We start from the raw sequence: 27,109 nt of genomic DNA on the forward strand, positions 1-27,109 counted from the left end.
ATCGCGTTCTGGGGACGTTTCTTGAACTGGTAACTAGATTGTTTAAACATAATAATGGCCAACAAGTAACGATCGATTGTAACATAGATCTGTGATCCAGGTTGCGTTGATTTTATTTCAAATCGGCATGATTTGTAGTGTTTTGAGCTTTTGGGATCAGCGGACATGCAGATGTATGGAGACCCGCACGTTGCGCAGAAGGGTCAATCTGTTATCTGTCAGCCCTATTTATAGAGCGTTTTCACGTGAAGTCATCAAATTCTTAAATCCAAAACTAAAAGGCAACCAAAGTTGTTATCCTCATCAGGCATAAGAGGTACCAGCGCATTTTGAACTTCGAAGTTATGGCGGTGCATGACATAAAGCTACGATCGCGTTTGTCGAAAACTATGTATTTATCTCGTGATTTGTAGCCATTTAAGACGTTGCTGTATTTGAAAAAGTGCTTATTGAAATGTTTATTTGCTTTGTTTTATTTTTATTTACACCTTTTTTGACCTGAAATCAACATTTTTGAGCTTATACGTTGCTTGAAATTACCATTTTCAGGAGCCCATCGTGGGCTACTGTCATTTTGCTGTTTTCTGAGTGAAGCCAACATTCTTGCCGTCAAGCGTTGACATTTTAACCTATTTAGACTTGAAATCAGCATCATTGAGCTTCTAAGTTGCATGAAATTACCATTTTGCCGTTTTCTAAGTGAAATTAACATCGTTCCCGTCAAGCGTTAACGTGAAATCAACATTTTAACCCATTTAGACCTGAAATCAACATCATTGAGCTTATGCGCTGCGTGAAATTGACATTTTGCTGGTTTCTAAGTGAAACCAACATCCTTGCTGTCACACGTTAATGTGAAATCAACATTTTAACCTATTTAGACCTGAAATCAGCATCATTGAGCTTATGCGCTGCGTGAAATTGACATTTTGCTGGTTTCTAAGTGAAACCAACATCCTTGCCGTCAAGCGTTAACATGAAATCAACATATAAACCTATTTAGACCTGAAATCAACATCATTGAGCTTGTACGTTGCGTCATAGTTAGTGGAGGGGACTGGTTGTGAAACCCGGCAAACTTCAAAGGGCCGGCCTTTTGTTTCGCGTTTGAGGTTGAATTGCACCATCACGTGACATTGACCGTGCACACGCCAAACGTTCATTCCCAAACAATATGGCGGACGCGAACGATTTGGTTATCATTGGAGACGATTTTGACGCTATTTTAGGTATTTTGGAAGACGAAGAAGAGCTTGATGAACAGTTTAGAGAAGCTGCAGATGAAGTAAGTATTATATTCTTTCTTAGCCACCCAGAAGTTAGCGAAAAGCGCTGTGCTTTGACGTTCATCTTCTTTCAGCTCGATCGAGTGTCATCGGGTATCATTGGTGCTGCTTTTTTGTAGCGACTTGTGTTATAACTAAATCCCTGTACTGACGATGTAATTATTAAGTGGTTTCTTATTTTATTTCCATTAACTATGCTTAGAACTTAACTATGGTTGCGTGAAATTGACATTTTGCTGGTTTCTAAGAGAAATCAACCTCCTTGCCATCACGCGTTAACGTGAAATCAACAGTTAAACCTTTTTTGATCTAAAATCAACATTTTTTAGCTTATACGTGACGTGAAATTGACATTTTGCTGGTTTCTAAGTGAAATCAAAGTCCTTGCAGTTGTGGCGGGCCGATCCTTTGTTATGATAAACCGAGGTGAGACTTCGACTTATAATAAAGGCTTGGCTTGGCTTGGCTATTATAACAAAGGATCGGCTCTGTTTTTTATTGTAACAAAGGTCCGGCTTCGTTTATTTGAAGGCCTTGGCGGGAAAAGGGCGTTAGGTATTTTAATCAAAAGTGAACTTTGTCGAAAACGCTCCAAATTTCGCATGCAGTTTTGTTTACGTATGTTTTGCAATGTCCCATAGTTTTTCCGCTAAGCTTCGCTTTGTTTTCGAGATGTTGCGCATGCCAAAAAAACCACTAGGTTTTCCTAGTGGCGTCTTTACAAACGAAGCAAAAACCAGTGGGAAAAATACAGGACCACGTTTTTCTATTACATTGAAGACCACATGCAAAAATTCAAGCCCTTTCGCGAAAATTTTTTTTGTCACCCAAATCGTCACTTAGCATAGTTTTGCACTCACCCCTTCAATTCGTTTTGTTTATTTCAAATGGTGCCGTGCCGCTACACATCTCACTTAAAAATAATTTTGAACGGATGGCTTTCAATCGTTGAAACTGCTCCTGTTACTACTTTATTTCACCACTGAAAGCCAAAGAAAGCAAATTTGAAACACAGAGAACATTCATAACTGAATTTGCTGAAGTAGATCGAAAAAGCTGAATTCTTTTATACACAGTCGTTTATGGGAGTCTTTGCCAATTCTTTGTCTTTCAGTACAGCCCAAAAATAATGCACGCACAAGAACTTCTTTTTGCGTCTGCAAGCAGGCAACTTCTTGCGGCTTCTCCATAAAAAGTCTAACCCTTGTTGAAGTCATTCATTGTGAGAGTTTTTGTTCACAAATAAATCATTCGGTAGATTTTATCACTGACGGTGGAAACTTTGGGCACGTGCAAGCAACGTGTGAAGCGAGAATGTCTCCAAACAACTTTGGAGATTGAGACAGAGATAAGGCCTTCAGCAACAACAGTTTAGCAACAGTAAGTTTTCGTCGCCTGGGTTCACTTTGTTTTCTTTTTCGGCGACATGGAGGAAATTTCACTGTTTACAATTATTATTACGATGTGTCCTGGAGTCCCAGACCTCCGAGTGGTAGCGACGTGAAATCCCGCGTGAAATGAGCTTGTTTGAAATGGCTTTTTCTGTCCGGAATGAAGTGTCACCCAAATTTTAAAACAAGCAAGCTTCTCAGTCGACGACAGCAAGTACAGGACTATGCATGCATGACAAAAGCGTGACTCAGTTTTCACACATCAGTAATGTTTGAAACTTAATTCAAATTCCACAACAACATGATTGTTATCTTACCTATTCAAGCTCTGTGCATGCTGCCGTCTTAAAGATTTCATTCAGTGGATTCTCTTCGAAATAAGAGGAATACACAAGGCAGACTCATAAGATTTTGGTGTTCAGAAAATCATTTACATTGTCTGTGCTTATCACAACCATAGTTATAGCGGTAATGTTTTTTAAGCCGCATTGTAGAATTTAGGAAGTTCGCTTCTATAGGCGACTTCCAAGTTTCCTTGATTACCGTATGTTTAGAAATGCAAGATATATTTTCTGCAAGAGCTCTTCACCTGTAATAATAACTTTGGGAGAAGTTTTTAAAGAAATTTACAACAGTTTAGTGTGAGCTTTGAACGAAAGTTGTCTTCGCTCACAGATCACACAAGAAGAAGAAAACGAAAACAAAACTTCTGAATCAGAAGCAGAAACCGTTGGATCCCAGGCTAACTACACCGTAGTTTGATTTTCTACATGGACTGTTTCTTCATGAGCCGCATTATTTGGAGATATGTTGTGATTGTCGCGTAATCTACCAGCAGACTGTTCAAGTGATCGAAGGGATTTTTTCCGTGTAGGTGACATGAACACGCGAGTACGCCAAGAGGTAAAGACAACCACTCGTATGCCTTGATATTTTTTTTTCCTGAACGGATGATCAAACCCGTTCAACGGTTTACTCAAGTCGTTTGAACGGATGGATGTTCCAGTGAACAGGTGAGCAGGTTGTTCGAACTTCACTTCACTTAGCTTCTTTGTGCCTCGTGGCACATAAGGCCTCCACTCCATGGAGTCATCACCTGATCGTGGTGGAGTGGTTTGCGTGCCCCAGTGACCCCTAGAGCCATGTCGGCGGGTGCCATGTGCACCTGGTAGGGTCACCCATGCCGAACAGGTCAAAGGGTAGGGGTCAGACGAAGAGGCTCCCTGGTCCTCCAGGTTGGGGGTTGGGCTGCGGGCTGATAACCCGCTCCTGTAAAAAACATATTATCACCGAAACCAAGTTGTTCGAACGGTTGGATGTTTTTAACAAACGGGTGAGCAAGTCGTTCGAACGGTTGGACGTTTTTATCGAATGGGTGAGCAAGTTGTTGGGACGGATGCATGTTTTTACCAAACGGGTGAGCAAGTCGTTAGAACGGCTGGACGTTTCTACCGAACGGGTGATCAAGCCGGATGCAAATTTTTTTGAACGGATGACCCAGGTCGTTCGAACAAATGCAAATTTCTTTCAGACGGCTTTCAAATGGCTTCTAAACGGAATTCCGTTCGAAAATGGAAAGTCGTTGAAGCACGTTTTCGCGTGAAAGGTACAAATATCACAACACACCCCCTGAATGGGAAAAGGCTTTACGAGCTTGTTCGAAAGTTAGACTGCCTTCACATCACAAGTAGTTCCTCAATGAGGAATGCCTCATAACACCCTTTCATAATTTATTTTCCAGGGTCAGTGGCTCACACCCACTTTGATTATTGCTTTTTCTCACATTATTGTTAGCCGTTGATCTTTACTTGCTTGTTCTCATAACTTTGCAGTTCTAGCATGAGACCAGATTTAAGTGTCTTGAAAACTCAGACCAGGTCCGATTTCAACCTTTTCATTTGTAGGACCTATATGTACACTGTAAAATAATATATCTCTATTTTGTGTATAAACATAGTACTGTAAGTGTCAAAATGTGGTGCATTTATTTTCAGAGCTAAATGGGAACACAGATGACATTCAAGAACTGCAGAACAAAATCATGGAGGTGTTGAGACAGGAGCCATATATGGGGCAGAAGATACCAGTCAGGTAAATTATTTTCTGCAAACAAATGCTATTGCCTACACTCAGTTGGGTTTGTCAGGTATGCCCCAAAATTCAAAACTGGGAGGAATTAGGATAGGATATATTGTAAAGGCGATATCCAGGGCATGGATTTTAGTTACAATCACATAGCTCAGAGAATTCTCACACCCTGATTGGTTTTCTAGGCCAAGTATTCAGCATGGAATTGCAACACTTAAAAGTGAGGCTATGCATGATATTGCGCTGGAGCAGCAACAACTCAACAACAATTAGAAACAATACCCTTTTACCCATTGACGCCTGTGCCGGCTGTAACCGGCCATGCGAAAACCACCCCCCAAATGTCTGTGCCAGCCGTAACCAGCCGTAAAAAAACGCACGTGAGGACAATTGCCTTTCCTACCCTCCCTGAAGACTTTGTGGTTCTCCTATTGTTCTATTGTTGTTGAGGACAAATAAATCAATCAGAATGGACTTTCTGACCATATTTTTAGAGGAATTTAGGGATCCTAGAAAGACGGTTTTTTTGTCCTAAAATCATGTGCTCGAAAAGTGCGGGTAACAATGGCGCGTTGCAGGCGAAATCTACAAACTTCAAAGGTCTTGTTTTCATTCCTGAAACTAAGAAATTACTTCTTTGGGACTGAAAATGGAAAGGAAAAACACAAACCAATGTTAAGGTGGCTTCAGAATGGAAGATCAAGGTGTATAGAGTCCTCAAACTTTTCTGGTGAAGAAGACGATTGTTGCACTTTCAAGTGAGCTTTTAATGCAGATCGTGGATTTAAAGTAGCTTCCTGGACTTAAGAAAAAAAATGATAATTTACAGTATTACTTCGAAGTTGAATTCAACTGTTAGAACGATTGGCAAAGCCACGGCCAATAAAATAACTGCAAAACTCGTCGACAAAAACCAAGCTTTCGCTTTAGCGTGAAGAATTCATTCGAATGAGCAGTCATGCAGCAAAGCATGTCTGCGAAATTTTGAACATTTTTATACTTTTAGATAAGTTTTTTTGCTTCATCTTAAATGAAAAATTTATTGTTATTGAACGTCCTGTCATGTTTCTTTCATTTGGTTGCCTTTATCTGGGAATTTTAGGTTTTAAAAGGGAAGAGTATTTTTGCACGCATGACTTCTACATATTTAATTTAGTTCTTGCACTGTCTTTGGTGGTCATTTGAGAGACAAAAGCTATGAGAAGACTGGAACAAAGATGGAAAAAAGTTGTCAAAAAATGATAAAAACTTTGTCGAGTGGCAACAGTATGGCAATCTTTATAGTAAATAGTAGAAATAATGCTTGTCATGAAATGTGATGCATTTTCCATGTTTGTCTTTTAGATGGTTTCTGTTTGAAAAGGTGATTGCAGCCTTGATTGCCAAACAGATTTTTCACATAAATCTGGTGCAACTCCAAAACTTTGCCAAAAACCAGTGCTTTATAGAAGATGCAGATGAGTTTGATGGTATGATCAGTTTCTACCATGGCCTTGGTATGGTTATCAAGCATCGAAATACAGTTAATCTGAACTCTCAGTGGCTGATTGACCTGTTGAAACAGCTGATAACCATTCCACACTTTGATAAAATGGTAATAAAATTAAATTGCTTTACCTTTGACTGATGTTCACCTTAAATGTTTTAAAGTACCTTTGTTAAATATCTGAATAGTTCATCTATCTGTTAGTTTGGCCATGCCTGATTTTACATGATGCAATACCTCTGAGATACTTAAGGAATGCTGCTACATGAGTCAGTTATTTAAAATGAATGTATGTTTCGATACTTGAATTTTTACAGCAGCTATTTTTGACACAAAAAACCAGTCCCCAACCATTTGAGGCAGCTACTGTACTTGCAAGTATGCCATTGTCAAAAATGTAGCCTCGTGCATGGTTAAAGTTAAATGCAAGCCTCCTTGTAGCCTCGTGTATGGTTAAAGTAGCCTGGTAGCCGTATGTGCACTTATAACTGTATACCTAAATATCATTCTGATGTTTTTTTTCTAGGATCCTGTCCACACCAAGTACTGGCAAGAACTGGAGAAAAATGGCATCCTCTGCATGGAACTCATTGATGACGTCTTTTCAAAGTTTATTCAACAAGGCATTATCAAAGATGACATCTTGGACATGATGGAGCAGTTTGGTTTGATCGCTAAGTTCTCACCGTCTCCAAGTGATGTAAAGTATTTTGTACCAACTCAACTGAAGACACCGCCTAAAGACCTTTGTCAAGTGGCACCATCTCACGCTGATCCTTGTCCTTTGTATATTCATTTTGTACATGGCTTTGTCCCTCATGGTCTGTTCTCACAGCTTGTGTCACGACTTATTTGTTGGTGTTGTAAGACATGGCCCTTGCAGCATTCCAAGCTGTGCCAAAATGGAGCATGGTTTGTTATTGGGAAACAAATCCATGATTTAATTGTCATTTGCAAGAAGAGTTTCATCAAGATCGTCCTAAAACAAAGAAAAGAAAGACATCCGGTTATTGCACACAAGAAGATAAAACTGGAAGTGTCAGCTGAGATGTCAGAGGAACTACACATAGCTACTCAAGTACGTGAGTTACTGGAAGGAACTTTGCAAACCTTGTCACTGGAGCTGCCATACCTGAGCGGAATGCAGTATAAGTTGTGTGTAGCCTGCCCATACTGTCATCAAGGGAGAGACAGGGCTGTTCAAGAGTGTTCTAACCATGGAAGAGTGTCATGTGATGACGAGGGGTGCTTCCACCTTCTTGAAGTAAAACAGGGTCAACCACTGATTTGTATGGAGGAGGTCTGGGATGAAGTGCTCACTGTCCATGGACTGGAAAAATGGTTCTTGAAGAGAACAAGCCAGGTATGTGATTTATTTCATGCTTAATGTTGCTGGGTTCCCTGTATTGTTCATGTATTTTTCCCGCCGTTTAGTTCCCGCGTTTAAGTCACGTGATCTTTTCGAGTGTGCATGTTATGGCGAACGTCGCAAACATAGTTGTGTATGCGATTCACTCGAAGTAATGACGGATAAGACGGATAAAGACGCGGACGATTGATGGAATTATGTACAAGCAAACAGGAACGTCTTATTGGAGTGTTAGTCGAATTAAAGTCAGTGAACTAGAGTGAATCTTGCCTATTAAAACCGAGGGAATTGGAAATCGGCCCTTACAGTTACTTTGATTCACTGAATTACACAAGCTGTTTGGAATTTGCTTGGCTTCAAATCGTCGTTCTTCGGCCATCGTTGCGTTGCAGTGGTTGTTTTTTGGTACCAGCATTATTTGGCGCTCAATTGTGGTTTCGAGCTCTCCTATTATTGTTGGCGAAGGATTTCTTTGTCGAAACTGCAACTTGGAAATTGATTGTTTACGATGTGATGTGGGATCTTACGAGCGACGATGGCCGAACCACGGCACATGAACACGCGGAAACTCCAGATGAGAAGGCGATGCGTTGGCCTCAGGCTTATTCTACAATGTAAGGAGCCTAAGGAAAAGAGTCGGGCTATTCTACAAGAGAAAATGGAGGGATCGATTCTGTTATGGAAGCTGATGTGCGTGTTTCAGAACTTGAAATGGAGACGGAAACTTGGAATTGGACTGGAATGTTATTGAAAGAAGACAACCAAAGCTAACCGAAAAGGGCAAAGCTTATCGGCTCAGTGAACGAAAAAGAGAAAGAAACAAGCTCAAAGGAGAAATACAGTCACGGATTGCCAACATTGGAACACTTATGGGACTTGATAAAAATTTGAAGCTAGTCGGTAAGGAATCTGTGAAATTAAATGAGTGTTTTAAAGAGTTTGGTGATCTTCATGAGGAGATACAAGAACTTCTCACTGAAGAAGAACAAATACCTGACACTCAAGTGTATGACAACCTCTATACTGAAGTAGGGCTTATTCGTGAAACTGTCCAAAAATGGATGATCGATGCTGGTCGACGCAGTCATGAAGAACGGAAGTCTACCAAATCGAGCGCAAAAACAAAGAGCTCTAAAGCTTCACAAGCGTCAAGCACTTCCTCAAGAGCAAGGGCTCTCCAAGCTAAGGCGAGGCAAGCAGAGTTAGAAGTGAGGATTGCTCAACTTGACAATGTTGAAGCTGCGAGAAAAGAAGCAGAAAGGGCAAGGCTCAGGGCAGATTTTGCTGCAGCCGCTGCTATTAGCAAAGTCTATGAAGATGCGATTAAAGAAGATGAGGAGCAGTATTTGGGCTCCGATGACCCTGGCGATGGCCCAGAGTGCTACCATTGGCCTGCGTCGCATGGACTACACCCACAGGAAACATTTGTCAAGGAAGGGCAGAGCAGTCCCAGAGCACATGATGAATTAGAAGCATCCACATGCACCTGATCCAGCAGCAGGACAACAGAGAGGTACCTTAAATACAAAGGCACCAGAATTTACCTTACCAACCACTCCCTTTCAGCAAGACATTGTTAATAGCAGTGGAGATACCGTGAACCAATTTGCAGCTGAAGGAGACTCTTAGACCATTGCGAAAGCCAATTACGAACCTCGAGCAGACTTCTGGGAAAAGATGGAGCTCAGAATGATGCAGCCACCACCTGCACCCACTCCATTTGATGGTGATCCATCTCGGTACCTGCGGTTTAGAGCTAATTTCAGAGATCAAGTATAGAATAGAGCCTCACTAACTGACAGTGAGAAAATGAACTATTTAATGACTTACACAACTGGGAAAGCGAGAGAAGTTATTGAGAATTACCAGGGCCTACCAAATGGTTGTCATCTGGCTCTACAGGTGCTGAAGCAGAGGTTTGGACAAAATGCTATGATTGTTGAGGCACTGAAATCTTCTGTTGTTAGTGGTCCCAAAATAAGAAATGGTGACAGTGTGGCTCTTTTAACTCTTTCCGACAAACTTCAGAACTGTTGCTGGGCAATGATCGAATTGCAGTCAAATGAGCTTGATTGTACTACTAATATGCGACAAATTTTTCACCGTCTACCAGACCCCTTGCAGACTAAATGTATAAAGTCAGCTAAGTTGTACCGTGAAAGGACAGGTGGCGTGGAGTCAACACTGAAAGAGCTTTCTGCATTTATTACTGGAGAGTCGCAAACCGAGCATGACCCGGTGTATGGAAGATCAAGCACCCTGACAGCAAGAGTTGACAGTGGTAACAGATCCAAGAAACAACCCTTCATGTTGAAACCAGCGAGTGGGACACCAATTACCACCATGACAACGGAGGTTGCTGTAGCAGATGCTAGTATTAATCAAGGGACGAGAGAGGTCTTACCGGCGGAAGATGATCCAGTGCCTGGAAGTGGCCGGAGCCGAGGTGAAGTTTGTAAGGTTTGCAAGGGAAAGCATAGAATTTCGAGGTGTTCAGTCTTTCCGGCAAAGAGTTTAGGTTGGCGGCGACGGTTTGCAAGATCTAATGCACTGTGTTACCGTTGTCTATCTACTTCTCATGTGAGAAAGAGATGCCCTGAAAAGAACGGTTGTATGGTAAAGGACTGTGCTCACCCCTTAAGTCACCATTCACTGTTACATGCACCTGGGGTGATACCGCGTGAGGTCAGCAAAACGGAAAGGAATGTTGATCAGAGTATTCCTGCAAGGACTGAACTGACTGTGAACAATGCAACTATGGAGAATTCAAAGCGAAGTTTTGTGCTGCTGAAAGTAGTAACCCTGTCTGTCGTTGCTGACAATGGAGCCATTGTCACTACTTATGGTCTGCTAGACACAGCTACCGTTAGTTCCATGATTACGTCACAACTTGCAGAAAAACTGAAACTTCAAGGTACTACCGAGAAAGTAAGCATCAATACTGTGACTCAGAAGAATCATGACTGTGAATTAGCCAAAGTCAGCTTCCTGGTCCGCCCAGCTGATCAAGATGGACCCTGTTTTCCAGTCCATCATGCTTTGACAGTAGAGAGTTTAAATGTGTTAGACCGGTACTGCCCAGATAAGCTGGATCTGTCAGAATGGTCCCACCTTAAGGACTTGGAGTTTCCGTATGTTCCAGTGGACTTGAACGAAGTCTCAGTCCTCATTGGTCAGGACGTGCCACAGGCTCACATAGTGCTGCATTACTGTTGGGGAGACAATCCTCAGTCCGAGCCGTATGCATCGAAGACCCCATTTGGATGGTGTGTAGCTGGGCCAACAAACAGAAAGGAAGATTACAGCAAGCCAGTTGCACTTTCTGTTTTTGAATTTGACTGGGCTGAGGATGAGTCAAACATGCAACTCCACCAGCAAGTAGAGAAGTTTTGGGCTTCTGAGTCGTCCGAATTTGGAAATGATGGTGACAGTGCCAACAGCGTTGAAGACAACAGGGCGCTGGAAATATTGGAAGGTACAACCAGGCTGAAGAATGGGAGATATGAAGTTCGCCTCCTGTGGCGAGATGACGACTACCATCTGCCGAACAACCGTCTCTTAGCAGAGAAGAGATTGAAGCAGTTAAAGAAACGGTTTGATCGAGATCCAGAGTTTGGTGAGCAATACAGAGCAGTGATGAATGACTATGTGGTCAAAGGGTATGCTGTCAAGTTGTCTAAAGAAGAAGCATCCACCACCAGTAACCGCACATGGTATCTTCCGCACCATGGTGTGATCAACCCCAACAAGGCTAAAGTGCGAGTGGTGTATGATGCAGCTGTAGAGTATGGTGGAACCTCGCTTAATAAACAACTGCTCCAGGGCCCACAGCTGAAGAACTCGCTCATTGGAGTGCTATTTCGGTTTAGGAAGGATGAGGTAGCTCTGGCTTCTGACATTGAGAGTATGTTTCACAGAGTAGCTTGTGCAGAGGAGGATGCTGAAGCCTTACGATTCTTGTGGTGGGGTGAAGGAATGGATGAGCCGCCGAGTGACCACAAGATGACTGTCCATTTGTTTGGAAAGGCAGATTCTCCATGTATTGCTGCTTGGGCTCTACAGCGGACAGCTATCGATAACCAAACTGAGTTTAGCAAGAAAGTATGTGATATCGTATCTAAGAATTTCTATGTGGACGATTGCTTGTTTTCCGTGCCCACCACCGAACGAGCAATTAAAGCCTCACTGCAGTTGATACAGTTGTTGAAGAAAGGCAACTTTCGCCTGACGAAACTCGTTTCCAATATCAATGAGGTATTGGCTGCCATTCCTGCGGAGGAAAGAACTGTCAAGAATCTTGATCTTGATAAGCTCCCCATTGAAAGAGCGCTTGGGCTGCAGTGGAACACTGAAACTGATTCATTTGGGGTAAAGGTATCGCTGCCACAGAAACATTTGAATGAAGACACAAGGCGAGGACGTTTGTCAACGATAAGCTCCACCTTTGATCCACTCGGCACGTTTGGGCCAGTCCTACTTCCCGCTAAAAGAGTCATGCAGAAGACTTGGCAGTTGAAGCTCCATTGGGACGACAAGTTACCAGAGGACTTTTTGAAAGGCTGGAAGAAGTGGAAGGAAGAGTTGGTATTCCTTAGTCAAGTAAGCACCCCTCGTTGTTACTTTCCTGGTGGCTGTTCAACCAGCGCGTCATTTCAACTCCACCATTTCAGTGATGCATCAGAATATGGGTACGGAACTGTCTCATATTTGAGAAAAGAAGCTGAGGACGGAACCGTGGGTTGTTCTTTTATCATGGCCAAGAGCCGCACCGCTCCTCTACAGTATGTCTCCGTGCCAAGGCTAGAGCTGCAGGCTGCCACAATTGCAGTACGTGCTCATGCAATGATCCTAAAGGAGATTGATTTGAATATTTTCTTCACATTCTTTTGGACAGATTCCAAGATCACTTTGCAATACATCAACAATGAATCTCGTAGATTCAAGACATACGTTGCAAATCGAGTTTCTGAGATCAGGGATGTGTCTAAGCCGAGTCAGTGGAGACACTGTCCAGGATCCCTTAACCCAGCAGATGATGCATCTCGTGGGCTTTCAGCACACCAGCTTCTAAGCAGTGAGAGATGGTTTAATGGTCCTGCGTTTTTGTCAGAGGAAGAATGGCCCCAGGTAGATCTTGGTGAGCTGCCAGAAGACGACTTGGAAGTCAAGAATGAGAAGGCCATATTCACCTTGACGGCTTTGGGCAAGTTGCATGAACTACTTGTGAGGTACTCTTCTTAGACAGTGCTGCGGAAGAAGGTAGCCTGGTTGTTGAAGTTCAAAGCATACCTGCAGCATCGTAGAGACAACAACAGAGGATTTGGAGAGAGCAACCAGTGCCATAATGAAGCTCTTGCAAAATGAAGTTTATCAAGAGGAAATTGGAGACTTGAAAAAACGAGGGAACGTCAAGAGCTTGAGTGGAATCGTTAGACTGCGGCCAGTGTTGGTAAATGTTATTTTGAGAGTTGGAGGCCGCATTTCTGAAGCACCCATTGTATTGGAAGCCAAGTTCCCTATGATTGTTCCCCAAAACATCATGTGACTCAATTGCTGATCCAAGCATTTCACCAGAAGCTAGCTCATGCTGGTCAGGATCACATATTGGCACAGTTAAGGGAACAGTTTTGGATACCCAAAGGAAGGTCTGCCGTGCACAATGTTGTACGATCATGCCTTACGTGCAAGAAACAGAGGGCAGTAAGGATGGAGCAGATGATGGCCACCTTACCTGCATTTCGTATCACAGCCTATGAGCCATGCTTACGTATACTGGAGTCGACTACTTTGGCCCACTAAATGTCAACAGGGGAAGATCAGTGGTCAAGAGATGGGGTACCATATTTACTTGTTTGAACTCTAGAGCGGTTCATCTAGAGGTGGCTACTTCCCTGGAAACAGATTGCTTCATTAATGTTTTCAGAAGATTTATCAATCGAAGAGGTCTACCCAAGTGCATTTACTCTGACAACGGGTCTAACTTCGTTGGTGCTGAAAGAGAGATCACAACTGCCATTGAAGACTGGAACCAGAAACAAATCCAAGACGAACTGCTCCAGAAGGGATGTCAGTGGATTTTCCAACCGCCAAGGGCTTCACACGCCCGTGGAGTCTGGGAAAGACTGATACGCAGCACCCGTACAACCCTGAAGGCTATTCTTGGGAAAGGCCTCGTTGACGAAGAGGTGTTAACAACGGTCCTTACCGAGGTTGAGTCGATTTTAAATTCCAGGCCGCTTGCTCCTGCTTCTGATGATCCAAACGATTGTGAACCTTTAACCCCCAACCACCTGTTGTTGCAGAGACCTGTCCACACCTTGCCGCCGGGATCCTTTGTGAAAGAAGATATCTTTGTTAGAAAGAAGTGGCGACAAACGCAGATTTTGGCTGACCATTTCTGGAAGAGATGGTTGAAAGAGTATGTTCCTGCCTTACAGGAGAGACAGAAATGGCACAGACCCCGCCGAAACGCAGAAGTTGGCGATCTTGTGCTTCTTGCAGATGAACCGTTGCCAAGAGGGCAGTGGCGCATGGGCCGAGTCGTCAAAGTAGTTCGCGGAAGAGATGGGCTTGTGCGAACTGTGGAAGTCAAAACCGGAGCTTCGACATCATTGGCGCGACCCACACAGAAACTTTGCTTATTGGAAGAATCGAGGAATCTCAACCGTGATTGAGAGACACCGTGAACAAGGACGTTGACATTGATATTGACGCTTGTTATTTAAATATGTTGGATATGGGAACCCATGTTTAGTATCGTGATGCTCCTCTAAAGTTGTGCATAAGGTGGGGTGTTGCTGGGTTCCCTGTATTGTTCACGTATTTTTCCCGCCGTTTAGTTCCCGCGTTTAAGTCACGTGATCTTTTCGAGTGTGCATGTTATGGCGAACGTCGGCAAACGTAGTTGTGTATGCGATTCACTCGAAGTAATGACAGATAAGACGGATAAGGACGCGGACGATTGATGGAATTATGTACAAGCAAACAGGAACGTCTTATTAGAGTGTTAGTCGAATTAAAGTCAGTGAACTAGAGTGAATCTTGCCTATTGAAACCGAGGGAATTGGAAATTGGCCCTTACACTTAAACTTATTGAAATCGTGCAAACTTTAAAAGAAGTGGTCATCCTTTTTTCACATGAGTGGGGTAGGGAGGGTGAGGACTGCCAATGTGATGGACTATATATATGGAGCTCTACTTGAAAGAAGGTAGTAATTTCATGCACAGGATCCTACGTGATCTGGTAGGATCCTGTGAGATTTTATAGGATTTGTCAGCCAGGATGCTAACTAGTAATGGTGTTTTAGTTAGGAGGCTGGGGTAAAAAAACCTTCCTTTAGGATCTTGCACGATCTCCTGTGGGATCCTGTAGGATTTCTACCTGTGTAGGCTACCTTTCCTTTGCCAACTGTATTATGTGACAGGAGCACCAGTTTTTTGGATAGCATCTCCCATTATAAAACTTTTTTTAGTATTATTCCCCTCCCTACCCGGGTACCTTGTTGTATGGAGGGTATCTGAAAGGGTCATCATTTCTGCGAAAAATGTTTATTGCTGCTCAAAGGATAATGGACCTCCTTGACTACTGCCCCCATTTTGAGTAATACTCCCTCCACCCCTCCCCCCTCCACCCTCTAGGAGTTATTTTGCTTGCAGTTTTCTACTACAATGCCATATATGTCGCAAGTTAAATTATATCTCTGGAGAAATGATTTGATAAAGAGCTGTTTGGCTACTTACCCCTAAAAAAACATAAAAGAATATTGACAGATTAATGTTGAAAACAATCATTAATAAGCTAAAGCAGGACGGTTCCATTGTTTGCTTATTGTTACCTGTTGTGTCTTATTTCAAAAAGTCGCTGTCGGGCTAAGAGTGTCATTCTGGCAGATTCATTCTAAATTCCGATAGGTGTATTTTTACTTCCCCTTGGAGGATGCTAGTGGATTACAGGTATACCCACAGCATAAATTTGCTGGTACCCATTTTAAATACACACTTTGGTGGAGAGAGGCACTGTGAGAGCAAAGTGTGTCTCCCAACACAGTGACCCTGCCTGGTCTCAAACCCAGACTGCTTGATCTGGAGTCCAGCTTTAATTGTAGGTGTGGTTCTCTTGTGGGATCTGATTCCATTTACCACAGTTGCTAGTTCACAAGATGCACCAGCACAAGGTAATCCATGGAAATCTGATACAGCATTGAGAGTTACTCTGTTGGGTTTGATTTTTTGAGCTTTTTTGGTTTGAAAGTTGGTCAGATTTTGCCATGTTGCTTTACAGTATATTGTACATTGTAATTGATTAACTGTATAATCTTTCCTCGTGGGGCCATGCGTGTGAGACTTACACACTGCCATAATTTTTCCAGCACTAGGATGTAGCAATATTTTCTGGAATATCATCATTATAATGGAATGGAACAGGGGGAGGGGTTACTCCCAGAAATGAGCTAGATGGGTGTGTGGGAGGTGCCATAATTTTTCCTACTCTGTCAATGGAAACAAACAGGTCAAAAGGGTGTAAAAATGAGTTATTTTAGTCTTAAATAGGATTTGAAGTAACAGATGGCACTATCTCTCCCCACCAAAGGTTTGAGTGAGTAACTCCTGTGTATTACCTTAATTTATATATTGTTTTCCTCTTAGATCTGCCTGGCCAAATGTTCATGAATATTCAGCAAATGCAATGCGATGTAAGCAAGGTCTGCGGTAATACTCACCTGTTGGCAGAGTTGGAGAAGATTGCGTCAGAGAAAGGCTTTGTGATTTCTGACAATGAAGGGCCAGGGAACTGCATGTTTTATGCATTGTCTGAACAGCTGAACCTTGTGAAAGGAATCAAGATCCCACATAGAGAATTAAGAAAATCCATAGTGCAGTACCTCAGAAAGAACTCAAAACTGGTAAGTTTAGTATTTTATTTCATTTTTCTGGTTAGTAAGAAAATCTTTACATGTGACTTGGGAAAAATGTGTTCCACATGATCAGACTTCAGCATTTTTGTCAGCAATGGAATTGGACTTGAAATAAGATGACAGAAAATTACGCATTGCCATGTACAGGGATTAGTTGTCTAATTGCCGTGAAAAAGATTTCAACATTAATTGGTTGTCCATTGTCCATTTAACTTTAGAGAGCAGGGTCCGAAATTAACTTTTTTATGCAAGCGCCAAGTGGTGATGGAAAATTTCTTGCAGTCGCCAAATGAAAAAATTCGGTCGCCAAAAAGTGGTTCATAAAATTTTTGTTTCATAGCAAAATACGTAAATGTTAAGTTTTTAAAATGTTCTCATCAGACGTGCATGTATAAAGGCATTAAATTAGCTTTTAGATTACATTGAAAAGGAGTTTTTGTTAGATAGAGAGCTCTTTTAGTTTGTAGACTTAACAAGAAGCCACTTCCTTTTGACACACTTACCAGTACAAAGCAAACGAAGCCTCAAGAAAACACACTATGTCCAAGTCTTTGTCCATGTCCGATGTTCACGCTATGTCCACGTCTTGAACGAAGTTTTTTGCGTTTTCTTGATCGCCAGACTGCAAAACATTTTGGAAAGTTTGTAGAACACCAGGAAACGTGACGGTTCATTGAATATTCAATTGCGAAAGGAAAGCACGTGTTTACACACTGCGCCCACGGTATGGCTGTAAGATGAAACCGCTGAAAACATGGTGGTCGCTAAATTTCGATTTCAGTGCGCGAATTACGACGTTTTTGAAAGTCATTTAATGACAATCATACCTCTATTTTGTTTATCTCAATTATTTTATATTAGGAAAAAACTTTGACAATACTAGAGGTAAGTTTCTTGTCGAAATTAAACGTGAAATTTGTCGATTTAATTCCTTGAGCCGTGGTTCAAAACATTGCCATGACGCTAAAAGTTAGTCGCCAGTAGGCGACTGGCTTTGAAATTCTGGTCGCCAACGCTAAATTTTCAGTCGCATTAGCAACCAGCTGGTCGCAATTTCGGACCCTGGAGAGGGATTTTTCTGTCATCACTTTTGATAGAATCCATGTGTACTCTCTTCTTACAACCTGATGGAACATATCTGTTTAACTTCATCAATGGATATCAGTCATGGGCTGATTATCTTACAAACATGGAGCAAGATGGCACGTGGGGTGATCATGTGATTCTGTATGCGACTGCAAACTGCTATAAAACGTACATTCAAGTGATTAGCAGTCAGTCAAATCACCCTGACGCTACTATCAGGCCTGATGGTCACGTGATTAGCACCAACCCACTTGTGCTGGGGCATGTTCATGAGGTCTACTATGTCAGCCTGCAACCCAAACAAGGTAAGGCTTCATGCAACGCACTTTGTCATAGCAGAGTTGCGGCAGTCCGAAGGGCCCCCAAGCGGAGCCCCATACTCATAGAAACCCGTGAAACACTTTTCTCACGGTAAACATGTTTTGTGGTATTGCTCGTAGGCATGTACACAGTCTCTTAGCGATAATAATCTTCTTACTAAATTACAGTCTGGTTTTAGACCACTCCACTCTACCCGGACTGCTCTTCTTGATGCCATGGATAACTAGTATCTTTTAAACACCAACAGTGGTTCAACAAGTGTCATTCTTTTTATTGATCTTAAAAAGACATTTGATGGCTGAACTCTTGTGAGCAGAGCCCCATACCTTAGAAATTTGGTAACCCATCGATCTAAAAAATTTTGGATGTTACGTGAATGTTCGTGCATACACCAAGCCCCATACCTTGAGAAATAAGAGAGTGGCACCATTACCATTGGTACATCTTTGATATTAGACATCCATGTTGGGTGGGCCATCAGCGTCGTCATCATCCCAGTCATCATCAGCTTCTATACAAAAATTATGAAGAACTATGCGTGCAATGGTAGTCGTGATTGCAAAATTCAGGGAGTTGTCTAGGCGTTTCTGAAGCACTCTCCAAAGTCGCTTTAAAATTCCGAAGGCACGCTCTACAACAACTCTTGCTCTGCTAAGCTCTTTGTTGAAGGTTTTTCATCAGGATCATTTGTTCCCTCTGGAAATGGCTTTGTGAGCCAGGGTGTTGGCAGATAAGCACTATCTCCAACTAGGTATGGGCATATATCATTCCCATCAATATCTACCCTTGGAGCCTGCAGAATGTTTCCCTGTTCAGCCTCTAGATAAATGTTACTGTTTCTCAAAACCCTGGCATCATGAGCAATCCCAGCGAATCCTGCAACTGCGTCAATGAATTTTCCAGTGCCATCTACAACCCCTTGAACAATCATATCATGCTGCTGGTAGCGACTAAAATAGTCAACTGCATCTTCTCTGGGCGCAATGATTGGGATATGTGTCCCATCTATGGCACTTGCAACGTTTGGCAACTCAGATCTGGTTCTCTCAAAAGTTGAAATACACTCAGTCATCATCGCAATCGTTGTAGGGAACTTGATGTAATGATCTCGCTGATCGTATAAAACGTTCACGACATCTTGTATTGATTCAATGACTGTTGACTTTCCGACGTTAAAAATGGGGGCAATGGAAACATACGAATTCCCATGTGCTAATTTGAATTAACCTATCGCCAAAATCTTTTCTGCTGGAATACAGTTTCGAATAGATGTATCTTGTTCTGTGACATGTGAACTTACGATTCTTCAAAGGCTGATTAAAAGTTTCTCTTTGAACTCGGAGCCACTGCTTAAAGAAGCCATCAGGAATCCGGTGATCATTATAATGGGTCTTAAACCATGACTGTCGTGGCTGTAGTAAACACCATTCGTTGGCGAATGTTGTACAACACGTACAAACCAATAAGGTTTTGTACATTGAACAAATTAAACAGAGATTGAAGAAATGTCGCTAATAAAACTAGCACCAGCCTCAGGTCTACAAAATTATATTTGGCGCTGTTTTCGCGCGTGAATATTAAGAGCTGACAGTCTGGTTTCAAATATCATTTATGTCGCGCACATGCAACCTTAGTGACTCCCGTGGTGTGAATGTCACAACAAATTTATTGGACAACTTATGACGCGACATAAAAAAAATAAGGCCACAGTGCGACCCTTGCCCTTAATATTTGCTTGTCTGTATTTTAAAAAGTTGTTAATAATGATAATAATAATAATAATAATAATAATAGTAATAATGATGAAGATAAATTAATAAAGATAGTGAATTTTTAAGCTCGGTAATGAAATGTGAACGTAAATTAATCAACATGACACGAGCGTGGGACAAAGAAAAATTCTGAGTCCCCGACAGGAATCGAACCCATGTCCTCCCAAACACCGGGCGGGCGCTCTATCCACTGAGCTACGAGAACTCATGGAGAGCGAGGTCATTTAACTGAGTTCATATATTACAGGTGTTCTGCATACTGCTAGGATCAACGCTATCAAAGTCATCGTGAGTAGTGATAAATTAATAAAGATGGTGAATTTTTAAGCTCGGTAATGAAATGTGAAGGTGAAGTGGATAGAGCGCCCGCCCGCTGTTCGGGAGGTCATGGGTTCGATTCCTGTCGGGGACTCAGAATTTTTCTTTGTCCCACGCTCGTGTCATGTTGATTAATTTACCTTCACAATGATAAAGATAATGTCAATGACAATGACAATGACAATGACAATGACAATGACAATGACAAGGACAAGGGCAAGGGCAAGGGCAAGGGCAAGGGCAAGGGCAAGGGCAAGGGCAAGGGCAAGGGCAAGGGCAAGGGCAAGGGCAAGGGCAAGGGCAAGGGCAAGGTTATCGGCACTCTCATTATCGGAGAAAGATTTAATACAACACAAAAATTTAATAGCTGCTACTTGTATCTGATTATTCAGTTTTGTTTTTACTCCCTTTGCAAGTTTGCAGAGCGAGTCTCGCTAGAATCAAGTTTTGACAATAAAGCAACTAGTGACTTAGCTTCAAACTTCAATTTAGAAAGCATCAAAGAATTGCAAGACAGTAGAACTGCAAAGATTGGTAATAAATAGATTTCATAGTAATAAGCCAAAGGAAAGATTCTTCAATGAATTGCTGCTGAACATGAGTGTTCTGTTTAGTGGCAACATCACAAGGTATCACAAGAACTTCATACTTGCAAGCATTGGTGCCAACAAAATGTAAGTTGTTTTATGATTAGGTTTATTTTATGACATGCAAGACCTAAACAAACATTGAACAAAAAAAAAAATCAGTATTTTGAGCGAGCTATAGCTTCCTTACAAAGCACTATCGGTTACTATTTACTTTCTTTACGTTGTATTTACATATCTATGTATTAGCTAGGAATTGGAGGAATAAAATAATAAATAAATAATAAAACACAAGTGTTAGATTGGGAAAATGCTTTTTAAAGTTCTTTCAATCTTTCACAAGTTTTTTATAGCTTAATAGAAACACAGATAATTTTTTTTCGATTTCCTGTTGAAAACACAGCGATAAAAAGAAAGGATAGTCCCTCATTTATTTTGTTAATCTAAATGTAAATTCTCTTTTCTTGTACCACTGTTTTCGTGTGAGGCCTGGGGAGGAGTGAGACTCCCATATAAAAAAAGAGAGGGATGCTCGTCAGAAATTTTGAAAAGAATCCCTAAGAGGTACAGGTCTACACACATACTGTTTTGTGCCAGGCCTGGCTTCAAATCTCCTTCTGTATTTTCACAACCTTTTTCATTTTTTTCCAGTTTTACAGGATTTCCAGTTACAAGCAGTATTTCCAGCTCCTTCAGTTTACCAATATCATCAGGCAATGGACATGCAGTCAACTGGTTATCACTCAACAACAGTACCCAGAGTTTATTGAGATGTTTTATGTGTGATGATAAAACTGTCAGCGTGATTTTACCCACATCCAATACTGTGGGCTCATTCAATTTACCAGTCTCAGCTGGTTATTACTTAAGTCCAGTCTCCAGTAATCCATTCTCACATTCAGCCCTTCCAGTTCCTTCAGTTCACCAATCTCGTCAGGTAATTTAGTCAACTGGTTATTACTCAAGTCCAGTCTCCAGTCTCCATTCTCAAATCCAGCCATTCCAGCCCCTTCGGTTCACCAATCTCATCAGGCAGTGTAGTCAACTGGTTACTACTCAAGTCCGGTATTCAGGACTATTTGAGATTTACTGAGATGTTTTATGTGTGATGATAAAACTGTCAGCTTCTTTTTACTCACATCATGTAACACTACTTACCAGCTCCTTCAGTTCACCAACATCATCAGGCAATGTAGTCAACTGGTTACTACTCAAGTACGGTCCCCTTAGTTCCTTGACGGTAGAACAGACAACTGGTTGTTACTCACACTAAGCACGGTTAGGTTACTCAACTCAGCAATGGCTTGAGGAAGTTCTCTCAACTGGTTCATCTCTGATGTCAACCGCAAGAGATTTTCAGCTTGTTAATACTTGTTGGTAATTATTCCAGATAACTATCTGGCAAGTCAAGTTCCTACAATTCAGTCAGGTCAGACACAGCTTCAGGAACTATTGACAACCCTCGGCTACTAAGATCTAAAACGCTGTCTCCGATAACAATTGTAACTTCAGTTCACTAATCTCATCAGGCAATGTAGTTAACTGATTATCACCCCACAACAGTACCCAGAGTTTATTGAGATGTTTTATGTGTGGTGGTGATAAAACTGTCAACTCATTGTTACTCACGTTCAGCCACACTAGCTCCTTCTATTCAGTTCACCAATCTCATCAGGCAATGTAGTCAACTGGTTATCACCTCACAACAGTACCCGGAGTTTATTGAGATGTTTTATGTGTGGTGATAAAACTGTCAGCTCATTGTTACTCACATTCAGCCATACCAGCTCCTTCAGTTCACCAATCTCACCAGCCAATGAAGTCAACTGGTTATCACTCAAGTCCAGTCTCCAGTGTCCATTCTCACATCCAGCCATCCCAGCTCCTTCAGTTCACCAACATCATCAGGCAATGAAGTCAACTGGTTACTACTCAAGTACAGTCCCCTCAGTTCCTTGAAGGTAGAACCGACAACTGGTTGTTACTCACACTAAGCACGGTCAGGTTACTCAACTCAGCAGTGGCTTGAGGAAGTTCTCTCAACTGGTTCTGGTCTAATATCAGCATTTTCAGATTTTTCAGCTTGTTAATACTTGTTGGTAACTCTTCCAGATAATTATCTGGCAAGTCAATTTCCTGCAATTCAGTCAGGTCAGTAACAGCTTCAGGAACAGTTACTATTGACAACCCTCTGCTACCAAGATCTTGATTTGTTCTGATACACATGTAGACATGCACAAACTTAATTCCAGACGAAGAAATTCTATACATGATCATTTGGTCAACAGCTGATGCTGGTTTGTTTTGCTATCGAGTCAAATACAGGTTTTAGCGGGCACTCTCTTACCTGACTCGTCCCCATTCGTCTTCATACAACTTTCTACAGTGCGTGGCACGGTGCGAGGTGGAACCGTAAGGTGAGATGGGTCAAGTGTGGCCCAGATTTGGACACACTAGGCGAGTTCATACTACGTACGTAAGTAGGCCTTAAGTACGCCCAAGGTCTACTTGGAATGTGAACGGGGTTTATTTTAGTTCAAGTACCTTACTTTGTAACCTTAGAAACGGCGTACTTTCAAAGGAGCCGAAGTGCGCTCTTAAGTCTAGTTTTGCTGTTCTCGAATGCGTTCTTAGGCACTATCAAAACACGCGAAAGCGATAACACGTCAATCAACTAAACGGCGGGAAAAGCTAGTGCACGCAAACCTTGGCGAAGCAAAAAGCATGGATTACAACGCAAGCCGGCCTCGCTTCTTCGCTCAGCAACAATACCGATTAGAGGACGACGATTCCGTGGACTTAAGCCTCATGTAAGTGCAGTTTCATTTATTTATTAAACCAGTTAAAGACTTTTGAACAAATGTTCTGTTTTACTCTTAATAAAATCTTAATAGCCATGTTTCCATAAGCATGCTTTCTGTTCGATAGCAACAACTTAAACCAAAGATTTGCCGGAGCAGTACCCGTAACGATTAACCAGCCACAAACGCCTTTCCGCAGTGGACAACTCTTTCATTTCCCACCACACAGCCAGACCTTTTACCGTCCTGCTGCATTTCAACCGAGCGACAGTCCACCACAAAGCAACAACAGCTCCCTAGTATCGCGAACCCCATCACCAGGGCCTGAGACTTCATCCGCAAACTCAAGCCGGGTCAGTAAAACAAGTTCCGAAGGCAAAAAGAAGACCAAATTAAAGGCGTCTGACTGGACAGAAGACGAAACTCGTGAGATGCTGGCAGTATGGGGGCCACGGTACAGTAAGCTACGCAGTGCGTCCAACAAAGAAAGGATTAAGATATGGAATGAAATTTTCATCGCATACAAGGAAAGCTGTCCTGACAGCGAAAGAACTTTGCCGCAGGTAAAGAAACGCCAGCAAAATCTCGAGTACGAGTATAAGCTTTTAAAGCAACGCTCTCAGTCGACCGGCGAAGCGGGGTTTAAGAAAATCAAAGAGGGGTTTCCATACTTCGACTTTTTCGACGACGTGATGGGTCATCGCGATAGCGTTGACCCATCCAAAATGGCACTCGAAGGCTCTTCCACGTTTGCCTTCGAAGAAGGCAGCAGCACATCACTCTCTCCACAAGGAAGCGTGGCCGACACAGAAAACATGGAAAATGAATTCGAAACTGCGACGCCCAATGAAGGAGTGAAACGAAAGGTAACTGATAAGCCAGCGAAATCTGGCAGCAAAGGAAAGAAGAGACGTGATGAGCAAACAGCGACGTCTGAGTGGCAGACAAGTTTTTTACAACTTATGGAACGAAGCATAGAGCAAGATAACATACGATTTGAACGTTCCACAGAAATGCTTCGGGAATCACAGAGGAATCAGTTGGAACAAACAAATGCAATTCTCGCAGGGTTTAAGGACATTTTCAAAGATTTGGTATCAAAGTAAATCAGTGCACATATTTGATGTTCTAAAAAGGAGACAGTTGTATTAATTCTAATTATATATATATTTGTTACTGTTCTACTGTTTTGTTGTTGCCTGTATCGGCAAGTTTATATGTTTATATGACATTTTGGTGCTACACATAGCATTCGTTAACAAATAAAACCTGCAGTTGGAAAATGTAGTGTTACAAGTTATCCCGCACAAAGTCTTTTAAAGCATCTCTCACATCGTTGCCAGTTTCAAATAGAAGTCTGCCTTCATCTTCATCGTCTGAGTCATCATCGGAGTCGCAGCCATCATCATATAGATCACCTCTCTCAATGCAAATGTTATGCAAAACACATGACGCAACAACAGTTTTCGTAAGGGTTGTCGTTTTCTGCTCAATTTTTTTCATAACAATTCGCCACCGTGATTTTAACATGCCAAATGCACGCTCGACTACGCATCGTAGGGCACTGAATTTTTTGTTGAATTTTTTTTGTCCAGGAGTTAAGTGCCCCCTGTCTGAGTAAGGTTTCATGAGCCAGCTGGTAAGGGGATATGCACTGTCTCCAGCGAGAAGAGGGCCGATTTCTACTCCATTTATATTCCTCGTCGGGCCAGCAAGAATTTGCTCATATTGTGCCAAATCGTATAGTCCACTTAGTCTAAGGACGCGAGCATCGTGTATGCTGCCTGGATAACCAACGGTAACATGGATGAATTTCAGGTTAGAATCAACTATAGCTTGAAGGTTCACACTATAATGCTGCTTACGATTATAGTAATCCTCGTGATTTCGTGGTGGAGCATTTATCTCTATGTGGCAACCATCTATGGCTCCGACAATTTGAGGTATGCCATACATCTCTTCGAACTCGTCAACCTTTTCTGTAATTTCCTGCCTTGTCAAGGGAAATTTTATGAATTGATCCTTCCTACGAAGAAGAGCGCGCTCGAATTCACTACAAATGCATTTCGCTGTTGACTTTCCGTATCCAAATTGTAACCCACAGCTTCTATAACTGTTGCCGGTTGCAAGTCGCCATAATGCTAAACCAACTCTTTCTTCTACACTAATTGGCACTCGCATCCGCGTGTGTTGTTTTTGTATATCTGCTCTTATTAGGTCACATAGGTATTCAAATGTTGCGTGAGTGATACGAAAATGTTCCTTCCAAAGAAAATGCAGTGCTGGATTAGCTATAAGAAGGCGAAACCAGTTCTGTGGTCTAGGCCAAACCCAAGCTCTTCTTTTCAGTTGTGGTCTTTGTTGTTGTGAGTGCCCTGCCATATAAATAAGCAACATCCGACGGTTTCGCCGGCTAATTCTAAAGGCTTCCTCCATTAAAGCGAAGCAATACATTTGTTGAAGCATGAAAGACCGCTGTCGCAAAAGTAGGAAAGCAAAAATCAAAATAAGGGACGCTATTCGAACGTTTCGAGGTCGCGGCATAATGAAGCTTTGAGTGTCTTGACTACATTTGCTTTGGCGGGTTTTACCGCGTAGTTTGATTGACAAGCGATTCCGCAAGTAGCATACTTTGCAATTTAGTATGAACGCTTATCTTTAAAAGTTAGCACCGCCAGTCTCAAGTTCACTTGAGTTTTTATCGTACTTAAGGCCTACTCGGGCCCTAGTATGAACTTACCTACTATTTGCCGTAGAAGTTTTCGTAGAGTTATACGCCTATACGCCTATGGCTCACCCCTAGCCTTCTGTTTTCGCCCGCCTTTTGCGGGACGTTCTTGGCCTATTTTTAATTTTCCCTTTTTTCCCTAATGCGCGTTTGCGTAGCCTTGGGAACCAATATGCCTTTTGCGGCACTTTCTTGGCCTATTTTTAATTTTCCCTTTTTTTTCCTGATGCGCGTTTGCGTTGCCTTGGCAACCAATCTATTATTATTGCTAATTTATTCCACAATATACAAAATGACACATCCAAACGGGTTATCGACAACTTTCTCATTTTCTTTTATGAATTTTTTTCCTCGTAATGCTGCCGCATTATGTGCTGTTATTTTTCGTACTATTTAATCCCATTCTGAGGTTTATCTCATCAATCATAATTTGCTTTTCCCTATATTTATTCTGTTAGAACTTAAATTTTTCTTCCTTTATTCTTCCTACTATATTAAATCCTTAGCGCTATTGTGTCTGCATTTTTCTTTTAAAATACTTCTTTACAGTAATCTACTTTTTATTAAAATGTTATACCCTTCTACGTTTCTACGCCTCTGCGCCTATACGCCTGTACGTTTATACGTTTCTACGCCTGCACATTTCTATACCTCTACGCCTGTACGTTTCTACTCCTCTACGCCTGTACGCCTGTACGCCTGTACACCTCTACTTTTCTACGCCTCCACGCCTCTACTGTTGTACTCTAAACTATGCGCTTTCAATTTTGTATGCTACGTCTTCTAACCCAATTTTTTTTTCTTGTTCTTTACTTTGAGTTTTGGTCACTTTTTTCTTTCCGCACGTATTGATGCACCTATTTATGTACCAATAGCGAAACCCTTGTCCTGTAATTTTCATTAATCATCTGTAGCAATATACTTTTTTCGGTTCTTTGTTATTTTGATATCTAAGCTACTT

At 41.9% G+C, this 27,109-nt stretch overlaps 2 protein-coding genes and 1 pseudogene across 3 annotated transcripts in view; 2 read left to right on the forward strand and 1 right to left on the reverse strand.

Moving 5' to 3' along the window:
• Nucleotides 1-18,036, forward strand: part of LOC145484522 (uncharacterized) — a 24,642-nt pseudogene extending 6,606 nt beyond the window's left edge. Inside the window, exons 4-10 of the transcript XR_014049025.1 lie at nt 223-245; nt 4,644-4,768; nt 6,110-6,359; nt 6,778-7,618; nt 15,726-15,794; nt 16,267-16,522; nt 17,658-18,036. The product of XR_014049025.1 is annotated as an uncharacterized LOC145484522 (transcript). The remainder of the gene's footprint in view (nt 1-222; nt 246-4,643; nt 4,769-6,109; nt 6,360-6,777; nt 7,619-15,725; nt 15,795-16,266; nt 16,523-17,657) is intronic.
• A 2,450-nt stretch (nt 18,037-20,486) lies between these two features.
• On the forward strand, nt 20,487-21,916 carry LOC145485365 (uncharacterized). The gene is made up of 2 exons (XM_081464041.1): nt 20,487-20,706; nt 21,271-21,916. Exons 1-2 carry the CDS (start codon nt 20,630-20,632, stop codon nt 21,563-21,565), a joined length of 372 nt encoding a protein of 123 aa, XP_081320167.1. The 5' UTR covers nt 20,487-20,629; the 3' UTR covers nt 21,566-21,916.
• Nucleotides 21,917-24,611: 2,695 nt separating this feature from the next.
• Nucleotides 24,612-26,129, reverse strand: LOC145484523 (uncharacterized). Its single transcript, XM_081463124.1, has one exon. The coding sequence runs from the start codon at nt 25,962-25,964 to the stop codon at nt 24,711-24,713; it is 1,254 nt and encodes a 417-aa protein (XP_081319250.1). The 5' UTR covers nt 25,965-26,129; the 3' UTR covers nt 24,612-24,710.
• Nucleotides 26,130-27,109: the final 980 nt, after the last annotated feature.

This window comes from Orbicella franksi, chromosome 4 (assembly GCF_964199315.1).
Source record: "Orbicella franksi chromosome 4, jaOrbFran1.1, whole genome shotgun sequence".
Taxonomy (NCBI): Eukaryota; Metazoa; Cnidaria; class Anthozoa; order Scleractinia; family Merulinidae; genus Orbicella; species Orbicella franksi.